At 32.7% G+C, this 14,048-nt stretch overlaps 2 protein-coding genes across 5 annotated transcripts; both read left to right on the top strand.

Annotated features, from left to right (window-relative positions):
- Positions 1-5,370: 5,370 nt before the first annotated feature.
- Positions 5,371-9,180, top strand: LOC121257123 (receptor like protein 21-like). The gene is made up of 2 exons (XM_041158018.1): positions 5,371-5,778; positions 7,071-9,180. The coding sequence occupies exon 2, from the start codon at positions 7,250-7,252 to the stop codon at positions 9,068-9,070; it is 1,821 nt and encodes a 606-aa protein (XP_041013952.1). The 5' UTR covers positions 5,371-5,778; positions 7,071-7,249; the 3' UTR covers positions 9,071-9,180.
- Positions 9,181-11,999: 2,819 nt separating this feature from the next.
- LOC121258028 (protein CASPARIAN STRIP INTEGRITY FACTOR 1-like) lies at positions 12,000-13,731 on the top strand. 4 transcript variants are annotated; one of them, XM_041159349.1, is made up of 3 exons: positions 12,000-12,589; positions 12,928-12,979; positions 13,269-13,731. In XM_041159349.1, exons 1-3 carry the CDS (start codon positions 12,510-12,512, stop codon positions 13,395-13,397), a joined length of 261 nt encoding a protein of 86 aa, XP_041015283.1. In that variant the 5' UTR covers positions 12,000-12,509; the 3' UTR covers positions 13,398-13,731. The 4 variants fall into 4 exon arrangements, with proteins under 4 accessions (XP_041015283.1, XP_041015282.1, XP_041015285.1 ...); XM_041159348.1 differs by having other exon boundaries at positions 12,282-12,589; positions 13,254-13,731; XM_041159351.1 differs by lacking the exon at positions 12,000-12,589 and adding an exon at positions 12,619-12,770 and having other exon boundaries at positions 12,924-12,979.
- Positions 13,732-14,048: the final 317 nt, after the last annotated feature.

Genomic DNA, 14,048 nt, shown 5'->3' with positions numbered 1-14,048 from the left:
GGATCCTTTCGGGTAAAAACTCAACCTAGTAAAAGAAACCAAGTACTTTACCACCAACATTCTTTCTCCTAGCCTCTTTTGTTATAACCAATATAAACATTACAATTAATTGCCTTTGTGCGCTAAATTTTCTGAAGGGGTAGAGGTTTGAAGGAGAGGCGACGGAATGGGTCTAAAAGGGTGGCGACCCAAGGGGGAGTCATGGAAGCATTGGTTTCTCAAACTGGGATTGGAGGCTATTTGAGGGAGGCGACGGAATGGGTTTTGAAACTGGAGGCTTGAAGACAAAAATGGAGGTTTGGCTTGAAAATGAATTGAGAAATGGATTCTCTTTGGTGGGCAGAATGGGTTTCTCAGGCTTGAAGACGAAACAAAAGCTTGCCTTGAAGTGTTATGCAAAGACAGACAAAATTTGAAATGGGTTCCTCTGACTTGAAGACAAAGCTGACGAAGACGAAATCTGGACTGGGTTCCGGTTGGCTTGAAGACAAAGCTTGAAGACAAAGGAGGTTAATTTTTTAATTTGAGATGGGTTCCTCTGCTTTAAGACGAAGGTGACGAAGACAAAAGTTGAAAGGAGTTTTGGTTGGCTTGAAGACCAAGCTTGAAGACGAACACCATTCTAACTTATTCAGATGAAGGACGTTTTATTTTTTTAATTTTTAAAGACATACAACGTGGCAAACCACGTATAGCGGGAAGCGGGAGCGGGACATTTCGAGTGGTGGGCGTAGCATTTTCTTATTTATTATTTAAAAAATAATATTTTAATAATATTTTATTTAATTTATATCTTATCTCATATCTTCTTAATAATACGTATATAGCGTCAAGTCAATATAATCAATGATAGTTGCCATATAATTTTCTTAGGGCCCACAATCAATAAAGAAAGAAGAGAAATGCTTTGTATCCTAAATTTGAACTCAAAAAGTGTCCCAAATGACCTTTTTTATTATTATTATTTAGTGATTAAAAAAATATTTTTTAATAATGTTGTAAATTTTTTGTTATTTTTTTAAAAATGTTTATGATGATTAAAAAAATATATGAAAAAAAAGAAAAAGAAAAAAGTGAAATGTACTATTTGGTAGCCTAATTCGAGTGACTTTTTTGGTGGCTTTAGCAGAACTCAAGAAAGAAAAAGAAAGCCCATTATATTTACACAGTTGGTAGCTGTGAGCGGTGAGTTGGTGACTATAGCATGATCCTTTGCATATAGTCGTATGAGTATAAAGTCGAATCATCTTAACTTTGGGTGTTATTTTCCAAACAATTATTGAGAAATTAGAAATTTGATTATTCCGACTCACATATTAGTTAGATTAGTTAGGTGTGTGTAGTGTATAAGACTCGTTTATTTTGTTCTTTTCTTTTGTAGGATTTCTCTTAATCGAGTCACCGTCCTCATTAACAATTGACAAGATGTTCTCTTACTTTTCCGACGCAAGAATAATCAGAAAGAACCTTATAATTTGTGCAATACGTTCATTCTTGTGTATATTGTGCACAAGGAAGAGAGATTTAAAGAGATACTGGATTTTATAGTGAAGAAATTTGAATCGATTTATAGGGTGATTTATTTGACGAAATAATATAAAAGTTGAAATAATATCTTTGGGTGAAAATTTGAATCGGTCTATATCTTTATATGTAATAAAAGAAATAAAACTTAAAAGTTCCAATAATTTATAATAGAACATTGTTTTTGAAAAGATTACCGCTCCATAAACATGACACTTCAAGTTTAATAGGTAGAATATTTATTTTTATAGGTAGAATGTCACATTTGAGTCATATGACTCCACTTAAAATACAAAATAATATAAATGTTGAATTAATGATTTTGAGTAGAATTTTGAATTGGTTTATATCTTTTATATGTAAGAAAAGAAATGAAACCTAAAAATTAAAATGGTTCATAATAAAACATTAGTTTTAAAAGGTTTACCGCTTTATAAATATAATAGTTCAAATTTAATGAAAAACTTAACATGTAAAGAGGGAGGCAAACAAGATGGCACATCAACCGACTAAGAAAGCTATCTCACTGGGCTATGAAATTTTAGATATAGACTATGTAAACCCATGAATTATGTCTGTTTTAATGGATGAAGGCCATAACACAGTTTGAAGCAATGAAGAACTTATACGTTAAAAAAAATAATAATAATAAGGACGATGTTACCGTTAGGTATAATTGGTCTTTTTTGTTTTGTTCTTTTTTTTACGTGTAATTTTTAACACTTTTAAATATTTTTTAAAAATAAAAAAATCATAATATTATTAAAAAATACTTCCTTATTCATTCAGCAAAAAGAAAAAGAAAAAAAGAAAAAAAAATTCTAACAATAACATCGAGAGATAAAATTCAGTAATAAGAGTATCATTTTCTTGAAAAGATTACAAAAAAATAAGATACTACAGTAACCGTTGGGAGCTATTGTTAATTATTTTGGTGTGTTTTGTTTTTTGGCTTTTTATATATGTATTTTTAACACTTTTATATATATATATATATATAATTTTTTTTAAAAAAAAATCATAACATTATTAAAAAATATTTCCTTAATTATAAAATAAAATAAATAACAAAAATAAATGCTAGCGTAACTCCCAATAGAATTGAGAGCGGTGGGAGTATCATTACTCTAATAATAATACGCATCTAGCGACAAGTCAAGTCAATGTAATTAATGATATATTCTTAATAAAACGCATCTAGCGTCGTGGAAAGGATCCACTTCTTTATAATGAGTCATTCTATAAAGCCTCTTCAACCCCCACACACCCTCACATCGTCTCTCTCTCCACATAAAGTGTGGTGTATAGAGGTTGAAGAAGTTGTGTAGATTTTTTTTGTATAATTAGTTTCTCTTGGACCATTTCTATGCATTGAGTTTCTGTTTCTATTTTCATTTATAAAAATAGTAGTCTACTTGAACCAAAAAATAAAAAAAAAGGCATCTAGCGTCAAGTCAATGCAGTCAATGATAGTTGTCATATAATTTTCTTGGGGCCCATAATCATTAAAGAAAGAAAAAGAAAGCGTATTGTGTTTACACAATTTTGCATATGGGTATTAATATTGATCTATGCGCATATATATATATATATATGTAAAGTTATATTTATATAAAATAATCTTAAAATCCTCTATATTAGCTTATGCATATATAAATATATAGTTACTTATGAACAGTACTTGTCCAAATTTAAATAACCACTATTCACCCTATAAATTATATTTTAATCATTATTTTTCTTCCCTCCTACTCTCTCTCACAATCCTTTTATTTTCTCCCTCATTCAATAACACAACAAATCTTCACTTGTACATTTATTTTATTATTATAATATATTATATATATTTTCATTTTATTATATTTTTAATATAATATATAAAAAAATTATATTTTTTATTATTACATTTGTATTATTAATGTCAAATGTATGTAGTGGATGCAAATTGTAAAATATATATAAAAAAATTGATTTTAGCAAAAAATTAATACTCATTAATGCTCGTTTGTTTATGCCCGAGTCGACTCATTAGCTCGACTCGATTAAAACTTATTCATATATTGACAAATATATACATACACCTGTGTGTGTGTGTGTATATATATATATATATATATATATATATATATCTATAGGATAGCTAATAATATAAGCATAACGCTTTTATAATTAAATATACTATGTAACTCAATTACTTATGTCTATATATTGAATATACTTTATAGCTATATTTTATAATTTGTACAATAATTAGTCAATAAAATTTAATAATTTCATATACTAATATGTGAGAACCATAAATGAAATAGATATACGCTATATTATTATGTATATGTATTAATAATTTATGTAGGCATATAATATATTGTTATTATGTATAAATATCAACTAGTTAGATATTAATTATTTATTAATTTTTAAAAACTTATAATTCAATAGAAGTTCTGCTTGTTAGTTATACAAATTTAATATTAGATTTTGTATTTATCTAATTTATTAATTATTAAATCTTATTTAAAAATAAAAATAAAAAAACAATTTGAGCCGAGCTCGAGTTTGAGTTGAGAGTTTTACTTATCGAGTCGAGTTCGAACAAAAAATAAATAAAAATCTTGAGCTCGGGCTCGCGTATTTTGAGTCGAGCCGAACTCGGTAAGCCAAAAATCGGCTCGGCTCGGCTCGATTATAGTCCTATGCGTAATGTAAGACTCGTTGCTTGTTTTCTTTTTGTAAGATTTCTCTGAATTGAGTCACCGTCCTCATCAACAATTGACAAGACATTCTCTTACTTTTCCGACTCAAGAATAATTAGAAACAAGCATATAACCCACGAAATATGCGGATTGATGTGTATGAGGGAGAAAGATTTAGAGAAAGATTGGATTTTATAGTGGATAAATTCGAAACGGTTTATAGGGCAGTTTATTTGACGAAATAATATAAATGTTGAAATAGTGCATTTGGGTGGAGACTTGAATCGGTTTTTATCTTTATATGTAATAAAAGAAATAAAACTTAATAGTTACAATAGTTCATAATGAAACATTGCTTTTAAAATGATTACCACTCCGTAAACATAACATTTCAAGTTTAATGGGTAGAATGTCTATTTTTACGGGTACAATGTCAAATTGGAGTCATATGACTCTGCTCAAAATACAAAATAATATGAATGTTGAATTAATGATTTTGAGTAGAGTTTTGAATCGATTTATATTTTTATATATAAGAAATGAAATGAAACTTAAAATTTATAATGGTTCATAACGAAACATTACTTTTAAAAGGTTTACCGTTTCATAAACACAATATTTTAAATTTAATAGATAAAATATTTACTTTTATGAATAGAATGTCATGTCGAAGACTCGAAATTATATGACTCAACTTTTATATATAGTAATAGATTTGTCCAAGGTGGTGGGCTCCGCTTCCTTACTTTTTCTTTTTGCTGGCTTAAGATCATTTATGTTTTAACAGTAAATGTGTTTGGTTTGGTTTGGTTTGGTTTTATTTTATTATTATAATTATTTTAAAATTTTATATAAGATATAATAAATAATTTATTTTTTTTAAATTTTGAAATAATAATAATATTAAAAAATTATATTTTAATAATATTTTATTTAAGTTTTAATTAATCGATGATACAATTTATCAAAAGTAGGGACAATCTTCCAAGTTAAATCAGTTCCCATTGAAATTTCCAGGAAAATGTATCGGAAAACGCGCTTTTTATGCATGGAAGGGAAGACTTGGCTTCTAGACTTTACCCATACCCAAAACATATCCTCTAGCGTAGATGGAGACATTATAAAAGCATCAACGAGACGTTGACAAATATGCAAGACAAGAAGAGCCATTCTTATTAGCTTTGCGCATTTTGATAAATCCCTGGTTCGAAAAAATGGAGACTTGCTTTGGTAAAAGATCAGTCATTTTACTTTGGTTTATGGTTCTCGCTACTTTCTGCCCATCCGCTTGGGGCGAAGTATGCAACAAAGAACAAAAGAGAGCTCTTTGGGAGATAAAAAAACTCCACCGATGGTCTAGCCTTCGAGGATTTTGACGGTGGGGATTGTTGTGAGGCAAGTGCTAATATCTTGTGCGAGGGGGTACTTAACGGCGTTAATGCTATCGATTTACGCGGTATCGATACACCAACATGGTTCCCAAATGTAAGTTTGTTCACCTTATTTGGTGAATTGGAAGAGCTTTATCTTAGCGGCATCAACATTGGAGGAAAGCTTGAACGTGAGAACCCTAACCTCATTTATCTATCCACCATTTATTTCATCATCATTATAATCTCTCTCTCTCTCTCTCTATATATATACACACACACACAATTTTCTAATTTTGACTCTTTTTAGTATTTTGTCATATAGCTTAGCTTGTGCTCTCAAATCCGAGTAACTTCATTTTGACTGATTAATGAAGTTCAAAACGGTAAGTTATTGTAAGATGATTCAGGGATGTTTGGAAAAGTTTTTTTTTTTATCTCTTCACATCTCATCTTATTTTTTTTATAAATATCATTCAAATACAAATACTTTAAAACTAATTATTATAACTTTTTAAAACTAATTATTACAACTTTCTCAAACTTTCAAATAAAAAACAAAAAACAAAAAACAATTCAATTTTTCAAATCATGAAATAAAAATTATATTTTAATTTTATAATATTTGTTATTCAGCTTTTTATCTTTCATCTCCCAAAATTCAATAAATACTTAATTCAAACTATTTTATTACTATTCATAAACTATCTTACTATAATTTATAAAATTATCATCTCATCTTATTTAAAGCATCCCTTAGAGATTTACTATGAACGACACGGGCTTCTGTGACTTTGTCTACATGTTTTCGGCCTTAAAACTCATGGATCTTGACCACCAATTATTTTAAAATTAATTAAATTGGTACAAGTGATTTGTTTTAAAATTAATTTGTTCTATGCATTTTCAAATTGAGCTTTTGATTTCTCTAAGTTTGATCAAATTAATTTTTTCCTTAAAATTTTGTTACTAAATCATTAGCCATGTGACCAGAGACAAATCTAAGGTATAACACGGTTTACATCTAGGATGAGATAAAGCGGGGTTATTTTTCTAAAATAAAAATAAATCAAATTATATTCTGGGTAAAAAAAAAAAAAAATAATACACCGATTATTCTCTCATAACTCTTTTACAACCTCTTTCACAACCAATTAATGCAAGTATGCTACTTTGGTAAGAAATAATTTCAATTTTATAAAACTACCCTTTTTTAATAATTAATATAGAGTTATAAGTTAATCATTTTTGGTATAAAAATATCAAAAATTCAAACCATAATTTGAAAAACTGAAGATTCTAGCTGGTTTGAAAAACTGATTGAGGGTGGTTCTTGACGGCCACCACCCGGGGCAGCCAAGGTCAATCCTTTCATCTATACGTGTTCTTCATTTAAATTGCTTGGTAGAAAATTTACCCGCTATTTATCATAGACCAATCATATAACGATTAACGCACATTTCTCAAACTTACTTGGTTGCAGCATTTTGTGAGTTGAAGAGACTCAAATCTCTAAGGATCTTGGATCTTGGGAATAATACATTGGAAGGCAATATTCCCTCTTGTCTTGGGACGATTGAAAACCTTGCACAACTTGATCTGTCGAGAAACCGCCTTCATGGCAATCTACCTTCATCAATATTCTCAAATCAAAGCTCGATTATGGTGTTCGATGTTTCGGATAATCAATTGGACGGCAATATTCCCTCTTATCCAGGGATAATTCAACAGTTTGATATTTCGAATAATCGCTTTCAGGGTAATGTGCCTTCATCAATATTCTCTAATCAAAGCCAGATTTCCTTGTTCGATGCTTCTAGTAATCAATTAGAAGGGCTGGTGTCATTTTCCATATTTGCCAATTCTTCAAGTCTCGATTACCTTGATCTTTCAAGCAATCATGAGTTGGAAGTTGAAACTGAGTCTCCCTCGTGGATCCCGACCTTTCAGCTAACTACACTGAATTTGGCGAGGTGTAACCTCAACAAGAAGAATGGTCATGTTGTCCCGAGCTTCATCTCCACCCAGATTAACTTGCAGTACCTGGACTTGTCGTACAACTCCTTAGAAGGAGGCATACCTTGTCAACTGTTCTTTAACACCAACACCACTGAGTTATACTTGAGAAGCAACAAAATTGAAGGTTCTTTTCTTGATTGCTTCATTCATGGAACTTTAAACCTCGAAAAGTTTGACATATCTGATAATCACGTTAAAGGTCCCCTTCCTGAAAATTTTGGAAGTCTTTTTTCATCCTTATCACATGTTGACATGTCATCAAATGAACTAGAAGGTAAAATTCCTTCATCCTTTGGTAGTATGTCTCTCGAAATATTAGACCTTTCTAACAACAAGCTCTCGGGAACAATACCACGAAGTTTGACTGGAAATGACAGTACTCCACTCGTATATTTAAATCTGTCAAACAACACGCTGCAAGGAGAAATGCTCCCAAGGGACTCCAACATGACAAAGCTTGAGTGCTTATATCTTAGCGGCAATCAGTTTGAAGGAATTATCTCGCCTGCAATATCTAACAGTCCCTTGGTAATCCTAGATGTTCGTGGCAATTACTTGTCTGGTAACATTCCAAAGTGGCTGTATGATCATCCTCACTTGGTAGCCGTTCTTTTAAGTGGAAATCACCTTGAAGGTCACCTAACACAAAGATTGTGTCGAATGCAAAGACTGCAAGTTTTTGATGTCTCTCGTAATCGTCTTTCAGGAGGCATTCCCTCCTGCCTTGATAACGTTACATTCTGGAAGAAGAGTTCTCCAAGCTCTACTAACTCCAACTATTTCACGCAAAAGGGTCGACTGTATTACCTATTAACTCAGAGTAATAGTTCAGACTATGGGTTGAGCTTCGTATCAATGTTTCGGATAAAAGATAAGGTATATACTTTCAAAGGTGTCCCCCTCTTGCTGATGACTGGAATTGACTTGTCATCAAACCATTTTACAGGTGGCATTCCCACTGAAATGGGAGAATTATCACAGCTTCGGTCCTTAAACTTGTCGCATAACTCTCTAACAGGTTCCATTCCAATATCTTTCCAAAACTTGACAAATGTGGAGAATTTGGATCTTTCTCACAACAAGTTGAGGGGTAAAATTCCTTCTGAATTGGTTGTTCTCACTTCTCTATCTGCATTCAGCGTTGCCTACAACAATCTTTCAGGACGAATCCCATTTGAGCGGCAATTTTCAACTTTCGAAATGCGATGCTATGACGGTAATCCAGAACTCTGTGGAGACCCCCTGCCAGGAAAATGCTCAAGCACAAACCAACCGAAAGACGAAAAAGAAAGGAACAGGATAATTGATCACCCTTTATTCTTCTACGCATTTGTAACAGTATCCTATGCATTCGGGTTTTGGGCTTTCTTTGGGATCCTTATCATTAACAAGAACTGGAGGCAGAAGTATTTTAGAGCTGTGGACAGATATATTGAGTCGTTTTTGGAATATCTTTCCAAGTAACGATGATCCAGGGTCAGCTTTGCAGTGGAAGCAATTACTTAATGAAAGATCTGTATCTCAAAGTAATGCTTATCTTCAATAAAGAAGCTGCACGTAATGGTTTTAATTTATGAGTTTGGGCTTTTTATGTTATTGGGTTTTGTTTTATTCATATGCATGTAACGGTTTCCACTGGGCAGAAAAAGGTGTTTTATAAGAACTTCTGGCAGCAATATATATTTAGACAGCAATTGTCTGATACAACCTGCCATGTTTTTTTTTTTTTTATCAAACAGCCTGCCATGGTTTGTGTGACACCAAAGAAACCTAGATGTGATACACTGGAAAACCAGGCGGAATTCCTAAACTTATATTCATACTTAATGAGTAATTATTTGCAACTTGAATCGTAAGAAACGACTTCACGAACGGGAAAAGGCAGGACGACAGTTATAAGATGGCATCGTTCCGAGGCCAGGCAAAGGCGATGGCTTTGAAGGCGTCGTTTGGCGTGGCGGCACTCCGGTGAAGTCTCCGACTAGCTCGGGTTCCTAGCCTCCCCGAGTCGGCGTACCGCCAAAGATGTACACGTCTTCACCTTCACCAAGCGCCGCTGATTCAATTCTTTTAACGACAGATAGATAGCGGCATTAACAACATTGCTTTTTAGAGTAAAAACGGCGACGTATTAATTCTGTTGCAATATAACTCTGACAAAAAAAAAACGACACCGTTTTATATCTAAAAAACAAACACGCTAGCTTGCTATCGGACAGTGACGACGAAGAGTGGTCGCAATTTTCTAGAGACGATGTTATGAGATTAGGGTCATTGCTCCTAAGAACCCGAAATCTGTCTTAAGTTGTGAAGTGTGTCGTTTTGGTTTAAAGTCAGTTTTGACTGAGTCAAGTATAGTGGGCCATTGTGGGCTCGTAGTGGGTAGTTATTTAAATATTACCTGTAGCGTTGTGGGTCAGTTATTTCCTTTTAAGTAGTGGGTTATGCCCACGTCGTGTATCTAGTCATTGTCCATGGCCTATTTATGTTTCTGAATTCAATGAAAGGAGCATCGATTATTATCCAAAGATTATACAGACTAAGGAGGCCTGGTAACCTCGAATTTACCAAACTATTATCTAACTTTCTATTACACATTATTGCGGACCATAGACGACTCGGGTTCTCTCATTGCTATTAGATCCCTCAAAATCCATGTTATTATTCAGGGAGCCTTGCGGAAGAGAAAACATTGTGGATGTCGCATAGTGCATGTTGAGAGATGTGTTTTTCGGTATCAGCTTCTAACTTTCAGCGCACAAGTTGTCAAGGAGCAGAGTGTTTAGCAGACAATTCAATGACTGCTATATATCATACAAAACTCTTTTATTTCTAGTTTGGCTGTTTAGTTTTCTTTTTGTTTGTTAATTTGGTAAGAAGCAGTACCAATTGCTTTTTAGTTCATGTATAACTTGGGGCCATCATCCATTACCAATTTCAGAAACTTTTTCTAATGATGTGACTATGGCAATCTTATTAATGTGATGAGAAATTCTTCGATCTATTCAAAATTTTTATAAATATAAATTATTAAATTGTATAAAACGTCCAATCATAAAATTATAAAACGAATTATATAAATTAGCATTTTCATGTCGCTTAATGACTTCATTTTGATAAAATCTCTGTATAAACCTATCAGTAATGCAGTTAGTATATCATATTCGCAAATATTCTTTTTCTCATATAAATATAGTCTGTACTTGTCAAAGAAGGAAGACTACTGATATGACCGAAAAACAACAAAGAAAAAGAAAGACGAGGAGAAGAAAGGGAAAAGGAAAAAAGAGGAACAGAAGTGATCACTTTATTGGAAGTCCAAAGGCGACCCTAAAATAATCTAAAGTTCCTCTTGGAGATGATTGTTAAAGTTATCACAAACTGGGTTGTTCGTTAAAGCAATCACAAATTAGGTTCCGCATGGCATACTTTTACCGCAAGTAAACTAAAAAAAGGGAGTCTTGGCCAAGTGCTGTGTTTCATCCTTTGGCATGCTTGAAATCATGACAAAATATCACAAGAATCCCTGTCCTACCGGCCATGGGATTTTACCATAGAACTGAAGAACCCTTTGATCACATTTGCTGTTCAACCTTCATTGGTGTTTCAAAAATTAGCCTACCTCTAGGGATCAGTAGAATATTGACCCAATTATTTTGTGCTAATAGCTAGGAAGGGAGGATTTGCTTGAATGAGGGGAAAGGTGCCTGTCTCGTCATACCACTTCGCTAGAAAAGGAAGCAAGGAAAATATTGTTATTATAAACCTCACAGAGTGTCTCTTTTATTCTCCACCACTGTCCTTTTAGTGGTATTTGGTTTGTTGTCTTTGTCTGTAGAGATAATTGAAAGCACTAATCATCCAGAAAAGCTATTTTATGCCAACCTAATGTGTTTTTTAAAAGCATAAGTAGGTAAAATAATCTAATAATTTATCACAAGCTAGCATGCTTTCCAAGTTTGCACTGCTGCATTGTCTCTTTCGACCCTTATGCAGCTGAAACCTGAAAATACAATGATTCTAGGCTCTGCTTCATACATATAAGCATATTCTGAGGCACATATATATAGAGTTTTATGAATGTCATTTTCTGAATCAAGAAAATGACTACAGCACGCTCATGAAATGTGTCCACCTTAATTGTCTTGAATGCATGCATGTACTTGGGAATCTCTTATGCATGGCTAGCAGATGGATTTTGACAGAAATCAAGAAGAATTAATTAAAGAAGTTTTGAGAAAAAGCTATCTCACGAGTTGAGATAGAGAGGGTGTATATTATTGACATATATAGGATGATTACAGTCTGTGCACACTAAATAATTACAAGCTGTTACAATCTGTAAATAAGGAAACTATGCTAAGAAAAGAATTAGAGAATGCTACAATAAAAGAGCAATAGTAAATACAATTGACTAACAGCCTGGACTTCCTAGAATAGCTATGTACACGTACTGAGATTATGAAATCTCTTCTCTGATTCTGCAATCCTGAAGTGATCATCTGTTTGCTGATTTCTTGCATTCCTGCTTTAATGCTTTCATTCCTTATATTAATCTGGAAATAATAGCAAACTTCGTTTTAATATTGAGGGTGTTTTTGTAGTTTCAACTAGGCGTCATCTCAGGATTATCATCTTAAATTAACATTTCGCCTCAATCAATCCACTAACATGCTAGACGTGCCCCAACAACAGAAAAGTGGTCTCCTTCCCCTTTTTGATTGAATTTTAAAACTAAAAGGGAATGGAACTTGCTTTCCTTTTAATTAACTGTCAATTTTCAGCTTCTCTCTAAGACTCCCACCCTAAGTAAAGTTAATGATCCTTACAGTGTAGAAAGGAATCATCATTTGGTCTATGATCTCTTGCATGAGAAAAGGAAAAGCACAAATTGTGTCCTAACATGGGTCTCATTCTTCTCAAGAAACTCAGCATCCTCTTCCTCATTTTAGCATCACTCTTATCAGCTTGTATTGCAGGTGGGTCTTTGGGTCCTTTTTAAGTAATTTGCTGCAGCCTTTGTTGCAAACCGTACTGACATGATCAGTGCCAGCCTCTTTTAGAGAAGGGGTTAGGGTTTTATGTCAGTTGCTCCTGAAAAGGTTCATGGGTTTGATCTTGATCTTCTTTTCCTGCAGATGCTTATTATACATATTAGTGCAAGGCATGTGAACAAATTAATTAATAAGCTGTTGTTTTTCCTTTTTTCTTTAGTGAACATTACTTTCCATACGTTTCCCATATATGCTGGCTGCTTCAAATATGCTTGATAAGAGGAGAATCTTACACCATTTGTATGCTTGAAATGCCTTTGCAGGTAGGCAGTCCAAGTTCTTCAATGAGTTGGCTAAAGAAGCGGATACAATGAATGAGGTTTGTCACTCACTGATCCTTATTTGTGTTGGGATGTGAGTCATGTTCTTAATTTCTTTCTGTAGCCATTTCATCAAAAGCACCAAGCTGCATGGATCGATGATTCTCTATATATAATAATCAAACTTGAAAAGCACTAAACTTTAGCTAGATATTAAATTTCTGTGATATATGTGGGTGAAGTACTCGTCCATGCAACGTCCTCTTTTATTTTCAGATTTGTTAGTTCAATATTGTATGATTTTATTTATTTATTTATTTAATGGATACATAGGGAATACCAGTACAGAAACCATCCCGCCACGATGAAGAGGACAGTATCCACGAGAGGCTTTTAAGGGTCAACACAAAAGACTATGGAAGATATGATCCAGCACCAGCTCTTGTGAAGCCTCCTTTCAAACTCATACCCAACTGATGCTCATTTAGCCATGAGTATAAAAGCTTGGCTGCAGTCTGTGTGGAAATATCTAAATAAATGAAGTAAATCTCTACATATATATATATGTATGCCCACCTATATATATAAATATGTATGAAGCATATGGCACAACATATATTATACTAAGTTTTGAGCCCTCCGCGTAATCATGTGTTATATATATATATTTGTGTGTGTAGGAAGCTATAGTAAAATGTGTTTCAAATTTCGTTGTGGCATGTTTAAACCATAAGCAGTGGACTAAATGAAGGGCATTATGTCCAGTCTATGATCTGTAATATAATGAGGATTGATACTTATCCATACATAATTCATGTAAAAGAGAATATTAAGGCCTCGTTTGGATGTTAAGATGAGATGATGAGAAATCTATGAATAGTAGTGAAATAGTACATGAATAGTAGTAAAATGGTTTGAGTTAAAGATGTTTTATGGGTTATGAGAAATAAGAGAAAAAAAGGTTGAATAAAAATATTAAAAATTATTGCTAGAATATTATTTTTTAATATATTTTTTGTTTTGTGATTTGAAAAAGTTGAATTGGTTTTTGTGTTTTATTTAAAAGTTTGGAATGTTGTAATGATTAGGTAATATTTCGATGAAAAAGTTGAAAAGTTAAAAGTTAAA

Source organism: Juglans microcarpa x Juglans regia, chromosome 3S (genome assembly GCF_004785595.1).
Source record: "Juglans microcarpa x Juglans regia isolate MS1-56 chromosome 3S, Jm3101_v1.0, whole genome shotgun sequence".
In the NCBI taxonomy this organism is placed as follows: Eukaryota; Viridiplantae; Streptophyta; class Magnoliopsida; order Fagales; family Juglandaceae; genus Juglans; species Juglans microcarpa x Juglans regia.
Note: the sequence above shows the minus strand (reverse complement) of the source record. Positions and strands in the feature narration are given on the sequence as shown.